Source organism: Phyllostomus discolor, chromosome 1 (assembly GCF_004126475.2).
Source record: "Phyllostomus discolor isolate MPI-MPIP mPhyDis1 chromosome 1, mPhyDis1.pri.v3, whole genome shotgun sequence".
Lineage (NCBI taxonomy): Eukaryota > Metazoa > Chordata > Mammalia > Chiroptera > Phyllostomidae > Phyllostomus > Phyllostomus discolor.
In genome coordinates, this window is record NC_040903.2 from 112,776,540 (window position 1) to 112,802,738 (window position 26,199).

The 26,199-nt window shown below is 37.7% G+C and overlaps 1 protein-coding gene across 3 annotated transcripts in view; it reads right to left on the reverse strand.

Moving 5' to 3' along the window:
• Window positions 1-126: 126 nt before the first annotated feature.
• The window catches only part of TSPAN3 (tetraspanin 3), a 64,291-nt gene continuing 38,218 nt past the window's right edge, over window positions 127-26,199 (reverse strand). For 2 of the 3 annotated variants that reach the window (XR_004903567.1, XM_028503553.2), the window contains 6 exons: window positions 12,869-13,060; window positions 12,561-12,635; window positions 10,880-10,981; window positions 9,786-9,938; window positions 8,703-8,786; window positions 127-980 (listed from right to left, as the gene is read on the reverse strand). Coding sequence is in view for 2 of the 3 variants with exons in the window: in XM_028503553.2 (XP_028359354.1) it covers window positions 888-980; window positions 8,703-8,786; window positions 9,786-9,938; window positions 10,880-10,981; window positions 12,561-12,635; window positions 12,869-13,060 (699 nt within the window). In the remaining variant the exon portion in view is untranslated. The remainder of the gene's footprint in view (window positions 981-8,702; window positions 8,787-9,785; window positions 9,939-10,879; window positions 10,982-12,560; window positions 12,636-12,868; window positions 13,061-26,199) is intronic. The other variant, XM_028503555.2, reaches the window with a different exon arrangement.

The following is a 26,199-nucleotide window of genomic DNA, read 5'->3' on the forward strand; positions in this document are numbered from 1 at the left end:
ATCTGTGGGTTTTAAATACTAAGGTCTTTAAGATTTTGGCAACAGACATAATTAAAACACGTGCACATCATGATGAACCAACATTTAAAACACTGAAGTACCCTCAAATAATTAAAAACTACATATAGAGGTAATACAGAGTTTATTGAATTAGAGTTTTCTATTTACAACTGAGATCACATCTACATAATAGGTTGCTAGTCTACATGGGTACATTATTTCTAACAAATTTAAACTTACAATGAATGGGTTCAAACATAACCCCCCCCCACACTAATTGTTTTAAGACAGTAGTGCATACATTATACTCCTCCTATAAAGCCAGCTTTGATTAAAAACCTCATTTCAAAGATCACTCTGATTTTGAATATGAACCAAGATACACATTGCATGATTCTAAATTCAATTGTAGCCATTTTGTACAGCTGCAATCATACTGGACTACAGTAAATATATTTTTTAAAGGACACTCATGAGGGTCATCTGGTGTTAACTCCCCTTCCCCCAAAATCCTTTGGCCCACAGTTGTCCACTGTGAAGCCTAGCAGGGCCCAGTGGTACTTCAGCAAGAGGCCAACTGCTGCTGGGAGGTAAGAGAAGCAGCCACTCCCTCTTTTAATTTCACCACACTAGGCAAATTGCAAATGGTTCTGCAATTAGAACGTTGACCATGGTGCTTAAAAACAGAGAGACATTGTGAGTCAGCTAGAAGAGGGGAAAAGAAAATTGTTGGTAGGTTAAGTAAGTGGGCACATGAAGAACCAAGCTGCTGTGTCCAACACATGGGCTTTAACTAAATGAACTCTGGAGGCTGACAGCAGTAGACCTGCTCCATTGTCCTTCCAAATCAGAATAAGAGACCAACTAGCTCAGGCTTGAGTTTTGTACTACGCATAGGTTCCACCGGTGATGAGAAGCTCATAAGCAGGATCTCTACTCCTTCTGCACAAAACGATGCATGCACACAGCATTCCCAGCAGCTGTGGGAAGAAAACAACAATGGAAAAAAGAAAGGCTAAAAAATAAAAACCCTTACACAGCTTGGACGTATTTCTTTGTTGGCAATGAAGTTGTTTTAAAGTCCAGTGACTTCCAATGATCAAAAAAGCAATAACAAGAGTAAGAGAAGCAACATTACCTTTTTAGGAACTAAGTACCAAGTTGTACCTTCCCTCACTTATACCTTTGAACAATCTGTGAAACCAGCAAAGAATCAAGGCTATCCTACTGCCACCCCCACTCCCAATCTAGACCCGTGTTGTACAAAAAAAGACTTTCTGTTATGATGGAAACCTTCTCTATCTGAACTGTCAAATATGGCAACCAACAGCCACTGCAACAAAGGACTTGTGTTTTTTATTTTATTTAAACTAATTTAAACTTAAGACATATGTGGTTACTGGTTAGCATGCTGGACAGCAAAGTTCTAGAAAGTAAAATGATCAAGACTGTGTGTTGAGGCCCTGGCTGGTGTGGCTCAGTTGAACACCGACCTGTGAACCTAAAGGTCGCTGGTTTGATTCCCAGTCAGGGCACACACCTGGGTTGCAGGCCAGGTCGCCAGTTGGGGGCGTGTGAAAGGCAACTGATCAACATTCTCTCCCTCTCATTCTCCCTCTCTTCCCATCTCTCTAAAGAAATAAAATCTTTTAGAAAAAATTTTTTTGAAAGACTGTGTTGAGGAAACTGCAGGCATATGGATTTGGGGGCAGATAGGCTTTATAACAACCCACAAAACTTAGTACATGAATAGAGCAAAAGTTCTATGGTGGAAAACCAATCCTGATACTAAAAAAAAAATGTTGTAGTTTGAAAGTTTTTGTTTCTTACACAATTACTTATTATTTTTGAAATCCAGTTTTGGCTCTGTGGTATTACACACATATTACTTTGTAAAGGTTACTCCTCCATCAGTTTATTTTAAAAAAGCCCTAATCTTTCTGTAGTAGCAAAATGAATAGTAATAAAGTCATGCCAAGTTATTTTGGATAAACAAGAGTTATTAAACTGGATTAAAGAGAAAACAATTGTAGAATTTTTGACTCACCTTCTTACAAAAATACAGTAACAAAAGAACTAAATACAAGTAAGTTAATTTGCTGTCTTAACTTTTTATTTGAGAGTGAAATATTAATTTGATTTTAAAAGGCAGGGCCCTCTGTAAATATGGGGTGGATCTAATTTCCAAACAATATACTTGACCCAGAAACATAACACACACCAAGTCTGAAGGGGGAGGTGACTCATGGGACACACATGCAGAGAACAAGGATCTCTTCAGCAGGCCGAGTTCTGTCTGCTCAGGATGTCTACTTGCTGCTTGAATCCATTAGTTTACATCAGTATTTGCTGAGTGCTTAGTTGTGCAAAGTACCTTATATACATTTTAAAAGTGGATACTATTGAAAGTTTACCAAGTATCTTAAGCCAATTTTATACATGTCTAGTACCAAATTCCTGAAGTAATATATTTCTGTTCATGGTAGAGCAAAACATTCTCAGAACTGCTGTAACAATGAACAATTATGTTCCCAGGTAATGTCAAATTGAGCAGTACAAATGCGAAGCTCAGAAATTACTGATTTGCTGGGCGGGGGTGGGGGGGATCTCTTTTCCCACCCCACTTCCCTCACATTCCTTTCAGTTAGCCAACTTCTACCGAAGTAGTCAGGACTCTCAAAATGGGGTCTGAAATAAGTATCATTTCTTTCCTCACTTTTGTTTCAATTAAGTCAACTGGTATTAATTTAAAATGATTTTTAAAAGCTTAATAAAACCCTACTCATGCTTGGGAATGAGTCTGTTTGAAAACATTAAGTTTTACACAATAACTTCTTATACTCCAAACCTCATCACTAAGTATTACAGGCCCATTTCCAAAGTTTTGGCTATACTGCTGAAGTTTCACTGTTTATTAAATTTTCCAATAACAGGCTTAGAAATATCATACAAATATTTTAGCTACAGTATTGTTTCTTGCAATGAATTTTTCCTACGATATTCAAGTCACAAGAAATAATCTATACTTAGTCCACGTATAACACCCAGCAACCACAAAACATGATTACTAAATACAGAGGCAATGGTGATTACAAAAACCATTAAGGGTTAAAATGTTCTATAATCTACTATGTAGGAGGCATTGTGAGGAAATAGCTATTGTTTGTTACACAAGGTTATTGGAACTGCATACTGGATACTGGAAACAGCCTTTTCTGAGAAAAATATGTAAATAAAGTCACTAATACTCTGGCTCAACTTCATGGCTAAAATATTTGTTATAGAGTTTTGCCCACACATAGAGATGATGTTCACTACTTGCATTTTTGTAACAGTAAGACTTAACATAAATGCCTGTTGATGTAGATTAATTATAAAATATGTCACCAAAATGAAATACTATGCAGCATGACATTAATTTATTTTATTTTTTTTTAAGATTTTATTTATTTATTTTTAGAGAGGGGAAGAGAGGGGGAGGGAGAGAGAGAATCAATGTGTGGTTGCCTCTCACATGGCCCCCACTGGGGACCTGGCCTGCAACCCAGGCATGTGCCCTCACTGGGAATCGAACCTGCGATGCTTTGGCTCGCAGTCTGTGCTCAATCCACTGAACTACTCCAGCCAGGGCAACATTAATTTATTTTTAACAAGCAATCTCCAAAGTTACATACCACATGATTCTATTTATATATCATTCTAAAATGACAACATTTCAAAAATGGAGGACAGATCAGTGGTTGCCAGGGTAAGGGGCAAAAACACCAGATGGAGATGGGTGCAGTTACCAAAGGATACCAGATGGTACTACGTGGGATCCCTGTGATATAGGAACTGTTCAGTATCTTGATTGGTGGTGGTAGATAAAGGAATCTATACAGGTCATAAAATTATACAGAACTGAAAGCATACACATAGACACAAGAAATCTGAATAAAATTGGTAAATTGTATCAAAACCAATATCCCGGTTGTGATATATTATAGTTGTGTAAAATGTTGCCACTGAAGTAAAATGGGCAAAGCATACAAGGGCTCTCTGTCTGTATTAGTTCTTAAAACAGCATGTAAATATCTAATTATCTCAATTTTTTTAAAGGCAAGGAACAAAATTGCATCCTATAAGCTTCTATTTGCATAAAAAAATGTACATGTGCTTTTCTAACCACAAATTACTTCTGGAAGTAATTTATACTCCATACAGGAAATTACATCAGGAGACTGGGAACAGTGGCAGCCTTTGCAGGGAAGACCTGGAGTTAAGACTTAGAAGGAAGCTTACCTTTTACTAAATTTGTATTATTTGAAAAAAAATTGTCAAATAGGCATTTCAATTTAAAAAAACCTTCAAAATTTAACAAGATTAATTTCCTCCAAATTAAAAACAAAAAAACCCCTTAACTACTCAAGAATTAGCTTCCCAAGCTTTGGTTAAGTTTTTTGTTTGTTTGCCTGTTTTTAGGTTTGAAATGTTTATCTTTGTCAAAATGTGAATAACATAGTAACAATATTTTCTGAACCAATGATTTATATGTACAGACGTAACATTTTTTCTGACATGCCTTAAATTGTATAAAATGTCTTGGTGATATGATTACCTTTAGGGATAAATGAATCATTTTTTGTTATTGTTGTTCAAGCACAGTTGTCTCCATTTTTCGCCCACCACTCTCCTGGACCCACCCACCCACCCCCACTTCCCACCTCCCACCCTCGGTTCTACCTCCCTTTGGCTTTGTCCATGGGTCCTTTATACAGTTACCATGGGTCCTTAATGTTCCTTGATTAAGTTTTTAAGGAAGAATTACTTGGAAAAAATATTTAAAGAATGAAGCCACTCAGTTCTAGCCACCTGTGGGTTCAATCTGAAGTGTTATTCACTTATGTATTATAACTCATTTTAACAAAAAATTAGTAGTCAAGAAGCAGGAAGGAAAGGAAATACAGTCTCAACCTCCTTCCTTTGCACTTGGCATATATAATAGGAAACAGAAATAGGAAACAGTTCTCTGAAAGTGTGCTCTCAGTCAATTCATCTTGAGGACATGCCAACTTTATGAGTCTCCAAAGACTGACAATGCCCATTTTTCCCATATTGCCTCTGTAGAGAGCCTTACCCACAGCAGAGACCAGGTTTTTCAAATATGAAATTCATAATTAATCATTTGTTAATTTAAGGGGCTGGTTACTGTCAAAGAAGTGAAATACCTTACATAGTAAGTTAACAGGGGACATAGTAAACTTTTTAAACCTCATTCTCTCATATTCCAAACTGTTATAATAATTAACTAGCAGTTTTCAGGTCTTGATCATTTTGGTCCTACTCACACCTAGCACATTTAACTAGAACTAGGGCAAGGGTCTGCACATGTTTCTTAAAGAGCAATATAGTAAATATTGGAGGCTTTTTGAACCAAGAGACAAAACTGGTCTGTTGCAACTACTCTACTTTGCCACTGTAACACAAAAGCAGCCAGAGACAAGATGCAGGTCACATAAAAAGAGGTGGTGAGATAGATTTGGTACACAGATGGTCAACTCCTGAACTGGAGCCTTTTACTGGTAAATTAGGCTTCTAAAAAAATTTCTTCTTAAATTCACCTTTATGTATTAGAACTTCAATGTAATATAGCTTAACAGTTAAAACCACACTCAAAATCAAAGAAGACAATGCTAAAAAGTTTTGATATACTGCCACAAATCATCTGTCAATCATTAACATTATTTCAAACTATTTACTACAATAACTCTTAGAGCTTCCCCACTTTGAAACCTAAGGAATAAGTGCTAATAATATTTCAATGCTACTGCATTATATATTTTATCCAGCTGAAGTGCCAATTAACTTTCAGGTTTCATAACAGGACTCAGGAATGTAATCTTTTGATAATACTAATTCTTCAATTCATAATTGGATTACAATGGAGCTGTGGTTCAAGCTTTAGTGACAGTCATAACATATATTATCCTTGCTCCCCCTCATTTTCATGGCCTTTAAAACAAAGGGCATAGGAACTGGAGAATCTCCAAGTGTCTTTCTAGGTCTAACTTTCTCTATCAGGATTGGTATACAAACAAGAGCTCACTGACCTGTTTTTGCTTGGGTTTTCCACACCTAAGGTACCCAGGCATATCAGATTTTGAGTACCAAGAGTTTAGAACATTTCTAGATACTCTCAAAAGAAAGAGAAAACATTAGGGAAACATTGTTTTTCCTTAAAACCAAAGTTTTTTTAAATTTTCAAAGACACTAGAGGTTTTGAGTCTGTGAACCTCTGAATCCAACTCAGTTCTGCTGAACTAAAACATCAAATCTTTATCAGCTATCTTTAAGTCAGGGTGATTTAAGTATAAAATGTATGAACCCCGAGAAAGAAGATACATACTGAAAAGGGGTCCCAGTGGTTAAGTGAGCTCAGATTAAACAAAACAAAACAAAACAAAACAAAACAAAACACCCTAGCAGCCATTTCTACACAGGGGCCTCCCATTATAAACTGTGCTTCAGGAAAAAACCTGCAGTAAACTATGAGTCTCTGTACTGAACTGCCTGCCTGCACTAGTTCTGCCATCTAAGCCAGTCCTTATAAAGGAGTTTCTGGAGTCCTCTTTCAACCAACAGGACTGAGGCTTTCACCACCCAAAGCTACCACACTCCCCGCCAACATCTTCGCTGACCAATCATAGTGAGTCCACTCTGGCCAATCAAACTGCCAGGATTTGGAGCCCTCATTTGCATGAGGACAGACCAATCAGGGACCAGGGTTAAGGACTTTTGTCTATATAAGCTAGCTCCCCAGTGGCTCTGAGAGCATTTTCCCTTTCCTCTGAAGACTGTGTTTCCCCAGCTGAACTATGTCACCAGAGCAGAGCAGAGCAGACCAGCAAGGAGCACAGCAAAGCTGTCTAGTCAGACAGGGGCCTGGCTGTAGGGCTGCCTCACAGCCATGCTATATGGGAGTGGAGCAGTGAATAGTCTCCTTCTTCATTATAGTCCAAATTGGGCATTCCTGTTGGCATTGAATTGATGCCAATGACCATCAGTTGACACACACATATGAGAAAGAGGCTAGTTAGAATATTTATTAGCCCCTACTAAAAAAGTTAGTGAAGAAATATCTGGCTGGTTAATAAACTTAACTAAATGAGGGACATAACTAATGGGACAATTTTCATCAGTCTTCTACACAATGTTGTATATTTCATTATCAAAACCACCATACAGTTCCTAAGCTTTCTTTGCTGCAGGCTAAATGTGCAGCTCTCTTACTATATTTAAAACCATTAAGACTGTACAGATCAGGACTTCACTTGGGAAAAGAGAAGTCCCTGATGTTTCATTATTTTTACCTAAATGTGTTTATATGGACAATCAAAATATGAAATATATCCCCGCTGATTAACAGATTACTGCTATGCCACAAAATCGATGGTTAGGAGGGCAAAGACCATTAAAAAATACAAACCTAGTCTTTTTAATGAGTCCTTTCAGGGCTCTTAGAACACCTGCAAGGTAAATAATCACCCTTTTGCCATTTTAAAAGGTACTGCCCATTAAATACACTAGCTTCTGTTCAAATACAGAGAAAAGCAATCCAAGCAACTTATAAACTAGCAATCTAATTTGTTTTATCTAACAATTAAAAGATACCTCCATTTCTTAAAATATATTCTCTAGGCCCAAAGCATATTTCAAAAACAACTAAAAGAATAGCCTGAGAATTAAATCTGATGCAAAGGATTTTCAGTCACTTTCAAATAGTTGGCTATTCTCAGTTTTAAGATTCTTCTGAAACATTCCTGTAGCAGAATCTCTAAAATATAATGAATGTACCTAGGAATGTAAGTAGTTGTACTAGGCAGAAAAATAGCTGTCTTTCTTTTTTGTTTTTGGGTAGGGGTGAGGGATAAGGATGTGTGTATGCATACACACTGGGACTAGGAGTAAAGTTAAGGGATAATTAAGAAATTACTCCAGTACTTTGCACATACTATTATTAAGGGGGAAAAGAATGCTTTCACCAGCAGGAGTTAAGAATGTAAGTCCACTTCTGCTACCAACAACAGCATGATACACTTCCAGATGCGCTAAGTGATGTCATGGACTCCTTGATGGTTTTCCATTTTAAAAAATTAAGTCTCAAATACAGAAGAGGTTAGAACCTCAGTCTTTACTTGAAGGCCTTTTCTGTAAAGCAATAAAATTTCTCCTATTAGCATAAGAGACTAGAGTTGTACAATAGTACCAGTAGTATCCATTCTTGATTTATTATTAACATATAAAACCCTTGAGGACAGAAAAACAAGAACCAAAAGAATAAAAACTAGTTTTAAAAAAGACTAAAATTATGTCCAAATGGAAATAAAGCAATACAATTCTAAAAATTGTGTAAAGATCTATTAAAATACCTCCCAAGATTACAGTATGACAACAGCTTGTATTTTGAGCAGGTCACTCACTAATCAAGTCAAGAAAATAATACAGAGTCCTCTCACATACAGTCCTCCCACCCAGACCTCTAGTTTGCTGAAACCATTCTGGATCTAAGTCTAGAGACAGAAAATGGAAACTGGTCCCTGTATCAATTTTTTCAAGTTATCTATATACACAGAGAGTAACTGCAATTAGTGATGAAAACCATTCAGAACTGATATCAGAGATCAGTATACTCTGATAACAACTACTTGGCTAACAGTGCTCACCTGAATAGCTGCAAATGCCAGAGCTGCCCAGATAACATGCATCATAATTTCTTGTAGCTTCTTCACAACTAGAGCTTCACACCCCTAAAACATACAAATTAATCCTCATTAGATATCTCTTATAAAACTGAAAGTTACAAGGTCACATATTACTACTCATTGGTAGAAATGAAAATGACAAAAACTAAAAGACAGAAAAAGACCATGCATTTAAAAATAATTTACAGTAAAAGAAAATAGCTTTAAAGACCAGCAAAAGTCATAGAGACATAAACTACAGCATAGAAATACATAGAAATGTGTATTTCTATGTGTGTGGTGACAGGTGGGTAGTAGGGTTTTGGGGGAGATCACTTTTTAAGTTATGTAAGTGACTAACCACTATACGATATATCTGAAACTAATCAAATATTGTATCTCAACTATAATTGAAAACAAATTTTATTTTTTAAATAAAAAAGACATAACCACAGTATATATAATATAATTTAAATCCTTAAAAAAAGAAGAATTGCAAGCAGGGACTCCAAAGAATATTTGTACACCTATTTTCACAGCAGCATTATTCAAGACAGCCAAGAGGGAGCAGCAACCCAGGTGTCTACCGACAAATCAATGGATAAGCAAAATGTGGCCTATCTATACAATGGGAATATTATTCAGCCTTAAGAAGGAATAAAATTCTGACTCATGCTACAACATGAATGAACCTGAAGACATTATGCTGACTAAAAACAGCCAGGCACAACAGCACAAGTATTGTAGGGTTCCTTATATGCAGTACCTAAAATAGTCAAATTCATAGACATAGAAAGTAGAAGAGTGGTTGCCAGGGATCAAGGGAGGAGAGAATGGAGAACTGTTATGTAATGAGTTTCAAGTTTCAGTGTTCAAGAAGGAAACAGTTCTGGAGATGGTATACTCAGTACCACTGAGCTGTACACTTAAAAGTGGTTAAGATGGCTTTAGGTAAAAAAGACAAGCAAAAGATGGTAGAAAAGAAGTTCCAGATAGAGATGATTCAGAGAAAACAAAACAGGTTACCAGGCAAGATTCGAGGTTTGGCCAAGAAACTGGACTTACCTCGGCATAGAGGTTGGAGGGATGGGCTAGACTGCCATTACAGCTGCTGGCGGTCTCTCTGCAGCAGCTTAGAGGGACACTCTGGTTTTTGGTTTCTTTGAACCAGTCTGTATTTTCCCAGTCTGAGTAATTGTGAATTCCACAACAGTGCAGCTATTGGAAAAGAAAATACAGATATTACTCCTCACAAAATACATATAACTGCCTTGAACTTTAGAGTTCTGTGCACTGCAGAGCTTTAACTTATACTAGAATAGTGATATCCAATAGAACTTTCTGCACTGATAGAAATGTCCTATGTCTGTATGTCCAACATGGTAGCCACTAGCTACATAAGACTATTGAGCACTTAAAATGTGGCTGGTATGACTAAGAAATTGAATGTTTAATTTTAATTTAAATAGCCACATATGGATAGTGGCTCTAGAACCTCCATATGAAAAGCACATTACCCACAGAGATAGTTTATAGCTAAGAAAATTCTTCCTAGCCTACATGTGAAATACTTGGTTCTGAGTTAAATACTATTTCCAATGATAGTATATTTAAAATATTTGGTCTAAATATTTGTATGTAATTTGCTTTACGATAATCTAGCAAAAGACATGTGGGGGTAATAGATGAAACAAGATTGACAAAAAGCCAACAATTTTGGAAGGGGGGTTTATGGAAATAAGTATCTACTATACTTTCTCTCTATCTCCATGTATGTTTCAAATCGTCCATAATATACTTTTTAGTTTTGTCAGTTACCTTTTCTGGTTTTGCTCTTAAAAAATATATGAAGAAGATCTTCCCCCTCCTCTTAAGTCCATCTGGACTCCTACCTTCCCCGTGACACATACCTCTCTTCCATTATCACCTCTCCGACTAATTAGCTTGGGGGTGGAAGAGTAAGATGCATTTTATCTGACTTAAACTAGGTGATGGTGGGAAAAACTTTTCAAGGGTGAAGATAAAAATACTCAACACATCATGAAGTTAACCATAACTGTGAATGTACATGGCTAATTTACACAGTAGAGCGCAGTAAGTTTTATGTTCACCCAAAAGTGATTGGCCCTCAAAAACAAAGTTGCCTCAAGAGAGCTCACCTGTCTCTGTACATAATCAATAGCCCGGCTAGCAGCATCAGGGCTGGTTCCACTGTAGGTCTTATATACTTTCTGAATGCTGCGGTCAACCTCATTTTCCACCTGAATCAAAAGAAAGAATTCAGTTCCTCTAAAATACTAGTAAAAGTAGTATTAGTCAGTACTCTAGCTAAAATGCCTAAATGGCATATTTGCAAAGTTGCCAGACAGCTCTGTAAATTTCTTATATGAAAAAGTTTCTCCCTTCCTGACTCTATACAGATTCAGGTAAAAATTCAGACATTTTATATCACATAGATTAAGCATTCAAAGAAAAGACTGTGTACAAGACAGCAAGCTAACATTCCACTCAAAGGGGAAAATGCAGTTGAGTCTTGAGATGGCTCAATTAAATTAAAGTTACAAATGGACTGCCTTCTTTTTAAGATAAGTTTTCAATGTAGTCTCAAAAGACTTCTTCATTTTCCTTTCCTAAAGGAGGTAAAAATAAAATTACTTAAAAAAAAACACCATGAGATATTTTTGTGACAAATTATTAGACTTGGCCAAATATGCAAAAGTAATCAGGTAAAAAATTCAGTCCTTAGAAATGACACTTTGATGTCATTACTAAAATGACAAGAATGTGTCACATTCATTAAGTTTGTGCCCGATTCTCCTTACCCTTTTAAGATTATTAGGCTTATTTGGTAATTTTATCAGTGATGTCAGGAGACTATAGTTGAGAACCAGGTCATAAGCAGGGGCACAATCCATTGTATTCTCTTTTTTTACATAGTTGCCTGGTACCTTATGTATCAATGATTTAAATATTAAATTGGATATCGTGCCTTTGACTTAAAACCATGCCTTACAATGACTCTACTATGCCTTTATAACCTGGCTCTAAAGCTATGCCCAAATTAATTATGTAAAGCAGACTGTTTAGCCTTTAAATGGTGAAAAGCAAAAGCAGGCAAAATAGAAAGGAAATAGGAAAGAAAATAAAAAGAAATGGACAGAAAAGAGGACGGGGTGCAAGAAGGGAAAGGCTAGCAAAGTTTCCTTGGTATCTGAGCTGGCAGGTCGTCTTGCTCCGCAGGACAGGACAGAGGCAGCATCACAACTTACAATTGTCTTGTTCTATGTTCAAAACAAGGCATTTTTAAAAGAAGCAATGAAAAGTGAAATGTAAGTCAGGAAATTTATATTTCCCGTCTCATACAGAGAATCTATTGGATGAGAAAATTTGAACAAACTTCCCAGCTGATCAATGATTCATCTATAGCTCATTCAAGGTAATTTTTAAAAAGATTTTATTTATTTTTAGAAAAAGGGGGTGGGAGAAAGAGAGGGAGACAAACATTGATGTGTGAAACATCAATCACTTGCCTCTCACATGTCCCCAACTGGAGACTTGGCCTGCAACCCAGGGAACCAACTGAGCCATGCCAGCCAGAGCCATTCAAGGTAATTTAAAGAAAACTAAGCATCTGCAACTAGAAGAGTAGTAGAATTAACACTTTGCTACATAAAATTGGGAGACGAGAAATCTTGACATATAATTTCTAATGAACCTTAGATTTTTAAAGCAGTGGCTAAACTGAAGGCAAAAGAAAGCATTTATTTTGATAAAAATAAATGTTCTATTTCACTTGAAACAAATCACCTTTTAAAACATGAATCAGAGTAGACAACATACCTTTGCTCTGTAAACGTATCCCAAAACCACTACAACAACTTCTGTGACAAAAACTAAGAGTAGGATGATGACAAACTGCAAGGAAACATTGTCAAAAATTAAATACAAATGAAGAAATAGCAATAAATACTCTCTTGGTAAAAAACAATTATCTAAGATAACTACTATAAGTTTAAAACAAGTGCCAATTCTGTTCCAATTTTAAGCAACAGTCTATGGAGTTTCATGCTCAATTCTAAGCAAGCAACATAAATGAAATATTCTCACATTTTATGATGACTCATGTGGTATATGAAGGGCTAGCTTACCGTGGCCAGTCCACAGTGACTTTCCCGGATTGTGGCACAGCAGCCAATTAGTCCAATAATGAAAAGCAAAGCTCCTACAGCTATGATCACTACAGCAGGGATGAGAGTGTACACATCTTCAAAGAAGTGGTCATAATCATCATAAGTGATGAAGACATATGCTCCCACATAGCATAAAATGCCAGCTGCCCCCTGTAGAAAACAAGGTCAGAATGCTGGTAAATCTCTAAGGCCCGATGGTAAAATGTTCCCTCTATTTTTTAGTAAGTTATAATTCAGGGAGATTTCCCATCACTTAGGAAATCAATAAAAAATACCTCTCCGGACTTCAGGCCAAGATGGAGGCGTAGGTAGACACACTGTGCCTCCTTGCACAACCAAGATAGGGACAACAAAAATTTAGAAACAGAGTAACAACCAGAACTGACAGAAAATTGAACTGTATGAAAGTCTGACAACCAAGGAGTTGAAATAGACACATTCATCCAGACCAGTAGGAGGGGTGTAGTCAGGTAGCCAGGGGAGAGGGGTAGCGGCATAAAGAGCAGTGGCACCAGGTACGTAAGGCATCCCGGTGGTGCAAGACTGCAGCAGGCAGACCCTGGGCACTCAGGCGGCTGCTGGCAGACCTGGGGCACAGGGTGGAAACTGGCAGACCTAGCGAGGCAGCGACTGTGAAGCAAGGCTCTGCATGCAACCCAGGGTACCAGCGCCAGGAAACAGAGCCTCCGGGAACTGACTGAAAACACCTGTGGGGGTTGAGGTGCCGGGAGGGACTCCCAGTCTCACAGAAGAGTTCACTGGAGAGACCCACAGGGTCCTAGAACCTACACAAGCCCACCCACATGGGAATCAGCACCAGAAGGGCCCAGTTTGCTTGGGGAAGCAGCGGAAAGGACTGAAATCTGGCAGAGAGTGGAGCAAGTGACACTGATCCCTCTCGGACCCCTCCCCCACAAACAGCATCACAACCCAGCAACATGGGTTGCCCCGTCCTGGTGATTACCTAAGGTTCCACCCCCACTATGTAACAGGTGCGTCAAGGCAAAAAAATGGCCCAAATGAAAGAACAGATCAAAGCTCCAGAACAAATACAACTAAGCAATGAAGAGACAGCCAACCTATCAGATGCACAGTTCAAAGCACTGGTGATCGGGATGCTCACAAAACTGGCTGAATTTGGTCGCAAATTAGATGAAAAAATGAAGGCTATGCTAAGTGAAATAAAGGAAAATGCACAGGGAACCAATAGTGATGGGAAGGAAACTGGGACTCAAATCAATGGAGTGGATCAGAAGGAAGAAAGAAACAAACAAAAAAAAAAAAAACAGAAAAGAAGGAAGAAACAAGAATTCAAAAAAATGAGGAGAGGCTTAGGAACCTACAGGACACGTTTAAACATTCCAACATCCAAATTATAGGGGTACCAGAAGGGGAAGAGGAAGAGCAACAAGTGGAAAAGTTATTTGAACAAATAATAAAGGAGAACTTCCCCAATCTGGCAAAGGAAATAGACTCCCAGGAAGTCCAGGAAGCTCAGAGAGTCCCAAAGAAGTTGGACCCAAGAAGGAACACACCAGGGCACATTGTAATTACATTACCCAAGATTAAAATGAAGGAGAGAATACTAGAAGCAGCAAGAGACGAGGAGACAGTTACCTACAAAGGAGTTCCCATCAGAATGTCAGCTGATTTCTCAAAAGAGACCTTACAGGCAAGAAGGGGCTGGAAAGAAATATTCCAAGTCATGAAAGGCAAGGACCTACATCCAAGACTGCTCTATCCAGCAAAGCTTTCATTTAGAATGGAAGGGTAGATAAAGTACTTCTCAGATTAGGTCAAGTTAAAGGAGTTCATCATCACCAAGCCCTTATTATACGAAACATTAAAGGGACTTGTCTAAGAAAAAGATAAAAAACATGTATAGTAAAATGACAGCAAACTCGCAGTTAGTAACAACTATACCTAAAACAAAAACAAAAACAAACTAAGCAAACAACTAGAACAGGAATAGAACCACAGAAATGGGGATCACATGGAGGGTTAGCAACAGGGGAGTGGGAGGAGGAGAGAGGGGGGAAAACGTACAGAGAATAAGTAGCATAGATGGTAGGTAGAAAATAGACAGGGGGAGGGCAAGAATAGTAAGGGAAATGTAGAAGCTAAAGAAGTTATGACCCATGGACATGAACTAAAGGGGGGGAATGTGGGTGGGAGAGGGTGTGCAGGGTGGAGGAAAATGAAGGGGGGTAATGGGACAACTGTAATAGCATAATTAATCAATAAAATATATTTTAAAAGGAAGTGAAAAATACAACTGAAATAAAGAATATACTGGAAGGAATTAATAACAGATTAGATGAAGAAGAAGATCATATTAGCAATTTGGAAGACAAGGTAGCAGTAACACCCAGCCAGAAGAGCAGTAAGAAAAAAAATTAAAAATGAGGCTAGTTTAAAGGGCCTCTGAGACAACATCAAGTATAACAACATTCACATCATACATCTACCAGAAGGAAAAGAGAGAAAGCAAGGGATTTGGGACCTATTTGGAGAAATAATGAAGGAAAACTTCCATATGCTGGTAGAGTCAATAGACATACAAATGAAGGACGTTTCAAAGAAGATGAATCCAAAAGGCCCACACCAAGACACATCATAATTAAAATGCCCCAAAATTAAAGACAAACAGAGAATCTTAAAAAGCAGTGAGAGAAAAATAGTTATCTACAAGGGAACTCCCATAAGACTGTCAGCTCATTTCTCAACAGAAACTTTAAAGGCCAGGAGGGAGTGGCACAAAATATTCAAAGTGATAAAAAGTAACAAAGACTACTCCAACCAGCAAGATTATTACTAAAATTGAAAGAGAAATAAAGACCTTCCCATACAACAAAAAGCTAACAAGTACATCACCAACAAACCAGTATTACAAGTAATGTTAAAGAATTTGTTTTAAAAAAAGGGATGGAGGAACAAATATAAATAATAAAATGGCAATAACTATGTACCTATTCTTGATCACTTTTTATATAAACACAGTAAGTCTTCCAATCAAAATACATTGGGTAGTTGAATGGATAAGAAAAAAATAACACACATGCTTTCAACAAGACTGAAAGACATACACATAGACTAAAAGTAGAAGAAAAGATATTTCATACAATAGCCTTTTCATAATAAGAGAACAAGGTGTACATTATATAATGATATTGCTGGATCAATCCAACAAGAGAATATAAACCTTATAAAGATTTATACATCCAACCAGGCAGCACCTAAATATGAAAAGCAAATATTGAGGGACATAAACAAAGAGACAGACACTAATATAGCCAGAGAACTTTAACACGCCATTGATGGCACTGGGTAGGACTCCCAAATTAAATAGTGGCCTTAATGATACATTAGACTAGATGGATTTAATTGATATTTTACAGAGCAATATTTAATTGATATTCACCCTAAAACAGCAGAACATACATTGTTTTCAAGTGCACATAGAACATTTTCCGGGATAGGGCACATGTTAGGACAAAAAAAGTAAGTCTCAACAAATTTAAGAACACTGAAATCATATCAAGCATGCTCTCCAAACACAATGGTATGAAACTAGAAATCAATTACAAGGAAACAAAATAAAAAACATACAAATACATGAGGTAAATAACATGTTACTGAACAATGAATAGGTTAACAATGAAATTAAGGAAGGAATCAAAAGATGCCTTAAGATAAATGAAAATGAAAACACAACAACAGAAAATCTATGGGACAGAGCATTCATAACAATGCCACTCCTACCTCAAAAGACAAGAAAAATCTCAAACAAACAATCTAACTTGACACCTAAAGGGCTAGAAAAAGAACAACAAACAAAGTGCAAATTGAATAGAAGAAAGGACATAAAAAGATCAAAGTGGAAATACACAAAAATTGATTCCAACATAACAATACAAAATGAAAAATATCAGTGAAACCAAGTGCTGGTTCTTTGAAAAGATAACAAACAGGATTGATAAACCTTTAATCAGACTCATGAAAGAGAGAGGACAGAGATAGGGGTAGAGAACACAGACAAAATCAGCAATGAAAGAGAACTGACACAACAGAAATACAAAGAATTATAAGCAAATACTATAACCAATTACACTCACACCTCAGTCCTTCAGTGTCTCCCATCTTAAATAATTTGGTTCTCAATCATGCTGTTCACCAAAAAGAGAAGAAAAAAGTCTTGGTTGTCGAATAAACCTTCAGTTCTCAACCCAACAACCCCTCTATGCTGACACAGTCAAATCCAGGTTCTCAAATGTCTCCTGTCTCAAACAATTATGTTCTCAAACAACCTTGCAGAGTAAATTGAGTTCAAAGACAGAGGTTCCACTGTATAGCCAAGAAACTGAACGGTCTGGAAGACATGGATAAATTCCTAGAAAAATACAAACTTCGAAGACTGAATAAAGTGAAAACAAAAAAATCAAACAGACCAATTACTACCAAAGAAATCAAATCAGTAATCAAAAAAGTCCTAGCCCTGACCAGGTAGCTCAATTGGTTGGAACATCATCCCATACACCAAAACAGTTGCATGTACAATCCTTGGTTGAGGCACATACCTAGGTTGCAGGTTCAATCCTCAGTTGGGGCACATAGGGATACAACCAATAGATGTTTGTCTCTCTCCCTCTCTCTCAAATCAATAAATGTATTCTTGGGTGAGGATTTAAAAAAAAATTTAAATACTCCAAAAAAAAAAAAAAAAGTCCTGAACTGGATGGCTTCACAGGTGAATTTTACCAAACATTCAAAGAAGAATTAACACCTATCCTTCTCAACTATTCCAAAGAATTCAAGAGGAGAGAAGACTATCAAGCGTATTTTATGAAGCTACCATTACTCTGATTCCAAAACCAATAAAGACATTACAAAAAAAAAGAAAATTTCAAGCCAATATCCCTGATAAACACAGATGTAAAAATCCTCAACAAGGGGGACTTCCAGCAAGATGGAGGAATAGGTGGATGCACTGTACCTCCACATACAACCAAGATTAGAACAACAACAATTTACAGCCAGAATAACACCCAGAACTGACAAGAGGATTTATCTGAATGGAAGTTGGACAAACAAGAAGTTGAAGTAGACCCATACATCCAGACTGGTAGGAGAGGACAAGCCGGACAAGCGCGGGCCGGCAAGAACTTGGTGCGAACTCGGCGCAAGAGCCATCCGGGGTGCGCGGGAACACAGCCGGTGGACCCTGAGTACGCAAGCTGCGGCTGGTGGACCCAGTGAGGCGGCGATTGTGGACCAGGGCAGAGTTCGCAGCCCAGGATCCCAGAGAAAGGACTGAGATCCCAGGAGAACGGAACTACCACCATTGTTCCCTCCCATCCCCGCTCCCACCCCCGCCCCCACATATAACGTCACAATCTAGAGACTGGGGTGCCCAGTCCCGGTGAACACCTAAGGCTCCGCCCCCCCCCCCCCCACCATAACAAGAGTGACCAGACCAGGAAAAAAAAGAAAAAAAAAAGGAGAGACAGGGAGAGACATGTTTCCAACAGAAGAACATATCAGTCCCCCAGGACTCATCCTTTTGAGTGACCAAGAAATAGCCAATCTATCAGATGCACAATTCAAAACACTGGTGATCAGAAAGCTCATGCAATTGGTTGATTTTAGGCGCAAATTAGATGAAAAGATGCAGGTTACCATAAAAGAGATGAAGGAAGATACACGGAGGAGAGCCAATAGTGAAAGGAAGGAAACTGGGTCTCAAAACAATACAGTGGACCAAAAGGAAGATAGAATCAACCAAGCAGGAAAGCATGATGAAATAAGAATTCAAAAAAACGAGGAGAAGCTTAAGAGCATCCAGGACATCTTTAAACATTCCAACATCTGAATTATAGGGGTACCAGAAGGGGAAAAGCAACAGATTGAGCACGTATTTGAACAAATAATAAAGGAGAACTTCCCCAATCTGGCAAAGGAAATAGTCTTCCAAGAAATCCAGGAAGCTCAGAGAGCCCCAAAGAAGTTGGACCCAAGAAGAAACACACCAAGGCACATCATAATTACATTAGCCAAGGTAAAAACGAAGGAGAGAATCCTAGAAGCAGCAAGAGATAAGGGGACAGTAACCTACAAAGGAGTTCCCATCAGACTGTCAGCTGATTTTTCAAAAGGGACCTTACAGGCAAGAAGGGGCTGGAAAGAAATATTCCAAGTCATGAAAGACAAGGACCTACATCCCAGATTGCTCTATCCAGCAAAGCTCTCATTTAGAATGGAAGGGCAGATAAAGTACTTCTCAGATAAGGTCAAGTGAAAGGAGTTCATCATCACCAAGCCCTTATTTTATGAAATGCTAAAGGGACTTATCTAAGAAAAGAAGATAAAGAAAAGACATGTATAGTAAAAGGACAGCAAACTCACAATTATTAACAACCACACCTAAAGCAAAACCAAAAGAAACTAAGCAAACAACTAGAACAGGAACAGAATCACAGAAATGGAGGGCACATGGAGGGTTAGCAACAGGGGGGTGAGAGGAGGACAGAGGGGGAAAAGGTACAGAGAATAAGTAGCATAGAATGTAGGTTGAAAATAGATAGGGGGAGGGCAAGAATAGTACGGGAAACGTAGAAGCTAAAGAACTCTTAAGTATGACACATGGACATGAACTAAAGGGGGGGAATGTGGGTGGGAGAGGGTGTGCAGGGTGGAGGGGAGTGAAGGGGGGAAATGGGACAACTGTAATAGCATAATCAATAAAATATATTTTAAAAAATCCTCAACAAAATAGAAACAAACCAAATTCATTACCAAATGCATTAAAAAGATCATATAGCATCATCAAGAGGGATTTATTCCTGGAATGTAAAACTGGTTCGACATCTGCGAATCAATTATGATATACCACATAAACACAATAAAAAGGATAAAAAAAACATAATCATATTGACAGATACAGAAAAAATATTCAATGAAAGCCAGCATCAATTTATGATAAAAACTCTCAGCAAAGTGGAAAGAGAGGGAACATACGTCAACATAATAAAGACCATATGAGGTCTGTTCAGAAGGTATCCAGCCACATAATATGAAAAATAGAAACATTTATTGAAGAAGATACAAGATACAACAAACACTGTACATAGGACAATGACACCTCTGTCCCCTTCAAAGTAGGCACCTTGCAACCTCACACAGTTCTCCCAAGCACCATCAGCTGCCCTGTCATATTTTCCTGAATCTCATCAACAGTCTGAAATCTCTTCCACTTCAAAGGTAATTTTAGTTTTGGGAAAAGCCGTAAGTCCCAGGATGCCAAATCTGGGCTGCAGGGGGGGCTGAGTCACCAGGGTGATTTGATGCTTTGCCAAAAAACTCTGCACAAGACATGATGCGTGAGCGGGTACATTGTTGTGATAAAGCTGCCAACCATCAGTGTCCCATAGCTGTGGGCTTCTGAATCATCTAATTTCCTTGGAGGACTGTAAAGCTTAACACAAAATTTGATGCAGATTCATTGCTCTACTTGCCCAGTCATTTTGAATGTGACAGCCACACAGTACACATGCGCATTCCAGTCCACTCTCCTTGGCTGCCAGGTTACTTTGATGCAGTACAAACCATTCTCTTTAACATTAGCAATGGCTGGACTTTTTCCAGATAGACCTCGTATATAACAAATGCACAGGTAACATTATACTAAACAGGGAAAAAGCTAAACAAAGTTTCCTTTGGATCAAGAAAGAAACAAAGATGTCTATTTTTACCATTTTATTCAACACAGTATCAGAAGTCCTAACCACAGTAATAGGACAAGAAATATAAATAAAAGACATGTAAATCAGAAACAAGTAAAACTGCTATTATTTATAGATGACATGATACTATGTATAATTAACCATAAAGATTCAACCAAAATAAACCTACTAAAGCTGATAAATGAATTCAGTAAAGTAGCAGGATACAGAAATTTGTAATATTTTTATAAACCAACTGTGATACTGATAAACTATCACATAGAGAAATTAAGAAAACAACCCCATTTACAATTACAACAACAAAAAAGTAAAACACATCAAAATAAATTTAACAGGAAGGCAAAAGACCTGTACCTTGGAAAATTATATGACAATGATGAAAAAAATTGAAGATGACATAAATAAATGCAAGGATAGACCATACTCATAGATAGGAAGAATTAACATTGTTAAAAGGTCCATACTCAAGGCAACCTACTGACTGAATGCAGACTCTAGCCAAAAACCAATGGCAAATTTCACAGAGCTAAAACAAATATTCTAAAATTTATATGGAACCAGAAAAGACCGCGAATAGCCACAGCAATCTTGAGAAACAACAAAGTTGGAGGTATCATACTACCTGATACCAAACTATACTATAAGGCTATAGTAATCAAAATAGCATGGTACTCCTGGCTGATATGGCTCAGTAGCTTAAGCGTGGGTCTGTGAACCAAAAGGTTGCTGGTTCAATTCTCAGTCAGGCCCCATGTCTCTCTATTGTGGACCAGTTCCCTGACTGGGGGTGTGTGAGAGGCAACCTAACAATGTTTCTCTTCCTCTTTCTCTCTCCCTTTCCTCTCTTTAAAAAATAAATCTTTAAAAAAACAGCATAGTACTGGCATAAAAATAGACCACGTAGACCAACAGGACAGAATAGAGAGCCCAGAAATAAACCCATTCCTATACGGTCAATGAATATATAACTAAGGAGAGAAGATATACAATGGGGTAAAGATAATCTAGTCAATAAATGGTATCGGGAAAATGAGAGATACACGCAAAAAAATGAAACTGGACCAACTTCTTATACCATGCATAAGAATAAACTCAAAAATAGATTAAAGACAAAGGCAAGACTTAAAAGATTAAACTGCTACAAAAAATCATAGGCAATACACTCTCCGATGTTGCTCTTAGTAGTATTTTTTTTTTCTGATACATACATATCCTTGAGCAAGAAAAACAAAATAAAAAATAAATAAGACTACATCACAGTAAAAAGTTTTTGCACAGAAAGGAAACCATCAACAAAATGAAAAGACAACCTACTAAATGGAAGAAGATATTCGCCAACAATACATCCAATACAGGGTTAATATTGAAAACATATGAAGAACTCATGCAATTCAACACTAAAAAATCCAATTAAGAAAATGGGCAGAGGACCTGAACAGATATTTCTCCAAAGAGGACATACAGATGGCCAACAGACATATGAAAAGATGTTCAATGTCACTAATCATCAGAGAAATGCCTATTAAAATCATAGTAAGATTATTACCTCATACTGGTCAGGATGGTTAGCATCAATAAATACACAAACGACTAGTACAGGCAAGAGTGTACAGAAAAGGAAACCCTAGTGCACTGTTGGTAGGGCTGAAAATTGGTATAGCCACTGGAAAACAGTATGGAGTTTCCTCAAAAAATTAAAAATAAGACTACTTTATGACACAGAAATTCCAGAACCTGGAGGATATTATGCCAAGTAAAATAAGTCAGAGAAAGACAAATAATATGACTCATTTACACGTGGAATATAAACAAATGAACAAACAAAACAGGAACAAGCTCATAGATCATTTTTAAGGGTTGCTAGATGGGAGGGAGGCTGAGAGGCTAGGATAAAGGGGAAAGAGATTAAGAAGTACAAATTGATAGCTAGTTACAAAATATTCACATGATGTAAAATACAGCACATATGGTCAATAATATTGTAATAACTATGCATGGTGCCAGGTGGGTACTAGAATTATTGAGGAGAATCACTTTGTAAATTAAATGATGGTCTAACCACTACACTGTACACCTAAAACTAACAAAATATTAAGTGTTAACTGTAATTGAAAAAAATACATAAAATATATTACCTTTAAACTCTTCTATGGATTCCAAGGGTTCCATCCCTAGTTTTCTATTTTTCTTACTGCACAGTCTCACATTTTCTTCATGGATTCTGCTTTACCAGTGACCTCCAGGAGTCCATCAGAGCCCCACTCATTTCTCATTTTGTAGGCTCTCCTTGGGCTACACTAGCCCTGGCTTCACCAATCACTGCAGCCCATTACCCACACAATATGTAGTCTCAGAACTACACATACCCCTTGAAAGTACCACAGATACCTCACCCTCAACCTACCCCAAACTCTCCCTGCCTTTCTGCCCTCCCCCCATCTAATCTTTCCTTATATTCATATTACAATAAAAGGACCAAACATCTAATTTTTCTAGTCAAATGTCTGAGCTAATCTCTTTCCTTGTGATACCTCTATATCCCATCAATCACCAAACTCCTTCAAGTTTACTACTTCCAAAAGACTGCTTGAATCTCTTAACTTCTCTTTAACCTCACTGCAATGTTTCTGTCTTGATTTGGGCTCACCCTAATCCTTACTTGCTGACCCTCCATGTCCCTTGCAAAAATACAAACCAAACCAAGGTGTTAGCTTGTTTAAAACCAAGATGAACTAAGGCGTTGCTCCTTGCTTTTCAGCCTCAGACTCTATTACCCCTCAAACACCGTGAACAACAGAAAATTGTTATATCCAAATGTACCACAAATTCTTTCACTTCTTCATATCTGCTGCTCTCTTTGGAATGCCCTCTCTTCGTCTGCCTGGAAACTCCCCGTCACCCTATAAGATTCAGTTTAACATCACTTCTTCCTTTTGGAAGCTATTCTTGACCATTTCAGGTGGAATTAGGTACTCCCTGTCCATTCATATATCACTCCCTACATAGTTCTAACAAAACATTTATTAACAACTTTTACAATTATAACTCTACATATTTCAATATGCCTACAGTCACAAACTCTGCCCATCTGTCTTTCAGCCCTATACCACCATCCAGCACCTAGAACAGTACAAGCACACACGGCAGGTATCAGTCAAAACTTACTGAGTATACTTCACCTCATCCCGTCCCTTGAAATTGTCTGCCCATCTCTATCATAAGCCTTGGTTTATATTTGCTTTGTTTCTCTTCATCCAATGTTTATAGCTTTTAGTTCACTATTCAAACATGATTTGACAACTTAATCCAGTTACTGAATTCCTGATGGCCATCACATTATTGGAGCACATTATTTTATAAATGCTGTACTCACAGCAACTATCCCTATTCGAAGGTCCTTAGAGCTCACTGACATACTTATTTGGGGGGGGGCATATCATTACGTAATGAAGGCAGACATAGGAGAAGGAAAATAACCTAGTAGTTTGAGTATGTTAATTACAGAAGTATGTGGGCTACCTAACACTCTTACTGTATACTACTACTTTTTGACTCTGTAAGCATGACATATAAACACACATGCACACACACACATATTTTGCTTAAATGAACACTTTTAGTCCTCAAAATGAAATAGAAGAAATCCTACATATAAATCAATCAAGCCCTGGCTGGCGTAGCTCAGTGGATTGAGCACGGGCTGTGAACCAAAGTGTCACAGGTTCGATTCCCAGTCAGGCCACATACCTGGGTTGCAGGCCATGGCCCCCAGCAACCGGACACTGATGTTTCTTCTCTCTCTCTCTCTCTTTCTCTCTCCCTTCCCTCTCTAAAAATAAATAAATAAAATCTTCTAAAAAAATCAATCAAACTTGTCCAATTTGTCTTCATTAGTCATCTTTTGGATTCTTGGGTTTTCTTACTCTAAAAGATAATATTTATTTCTTAAAAGGCTTGAATTAAAATGAATTCCATTTTTGAGCTTCTAGGAAGTGAAATTTTAGCCTACCAAAAATTTGAATGAAAATAAAATATATAAACTCAATGATTAATGAAGCAACTAATGTGTTGAAGCAGAAACTCAACAACTAATCTGAAGAATTACTTGAATTTTAAATACAAAAATAAGTAATTTTCAACCTAAAGACAGTCCTGTGAAGCTCATACTTGATGTTGTCTAGTAACGGGCCAAGTTCAGAGCTTCCAGTGCTGCCATCCATGCTGCACCCAGACTGAAGCACTCATCTGAAACTGAGACTGTGAGAAGGCAGAAAAACAAATCAATGTGTAAGGACAGCAATAGGCAGCCAGTAGGAAATGTTATTTGTAAAGCTGCCTATCATTTCTAATAGAAATTTCTTCCCAGCTGCAAGCCAGTCAACATCCAATTCACACAGCAGAGCTGAGAACATAACAGAGCTCTATTTTTGGCAAGAGATAGTGGAAGCAACTTGTTAGTTACACACATCAAAGCAGAAACTGCACTGATTGCTAATATGAGACTACATAAATCAAATTACTCATAGAGGCTGTGTTTCCTAAATTGAAGACAATTTCAAAATTTTCTTCTTTTAATGACATGTGTATATAGTTCTTTTATCTTAAGTTGTATAATAAACAACTTTTGAAGATAATATCAGTTTCTTTGAAAATACAGCTAACAATAGCTGAAGGCCTAAAAACAGCAATAAGCAACTGCTTTATTGACATCCACCATCAATATGAAAAACATGGATAGAGCTATATGACAAATGAAGGGCAGTTACAAGTAATTCCTACCTGGTATGCGTGGGGACTCTGTAGTCTCGCAGGTTTTTCACATAGGAATTGTGGCTACTAGAAAGCTACAGTCAGTTTCTTCCTTATTTCAATGTGTCTGGATATGCTTTGCTTACTTGCTTATTTTGTTGATGACAATAACTTGAGGGGATGTGGGGGAGAAGGATAATGGGGGAAAAAGGGGAACGGCCAACAAAGAACATATATAAGAGACACATGGAAAAAGCCAAAGGGGGGTAGGTTCGAGGGTGGGAGGCGGGGATAGGGGGAGTTGTGAGAATGGAGACAATTGTACTTGAACAACAATAAACATTTTTTTAAAGATTTTATTTATTTATTTTTAGAGAGGGAAGGGAGGAAGAAAGAAAGAGAGAGAAACATCAATGTGCGGTTGCTGAGGGCTGCGGCCTGCAACCCAGGCATGTGCCCTGACTAGGACTTGAACCTGTGACACTGGTTCACAGCCTGCAGTCAATCCACTGAGCTACGCCAGCCAGGGCCACAACAATAAAAATTTTAAAAAAGAAAAGCTACAAAGTGAGCAAGGTTAAATACTTCTTTTGAGGGTTATGATGGGGTTGAGACCTATTGAAGGATCTGAGCTTTGCCAGCTTTGCCAACAAAACAGCTGCAGAGGGGGAGGGAACAGCAGAGGAGATGAAATGTAGAACCTAGAAGCAGCTGAACTGCTTCAGTTACCACTGAAAAAAATCTGAGCCTGTAAGGAAGATTTGTGCAAGGGTAGTATACTAAAAATATTCAACCATTTTA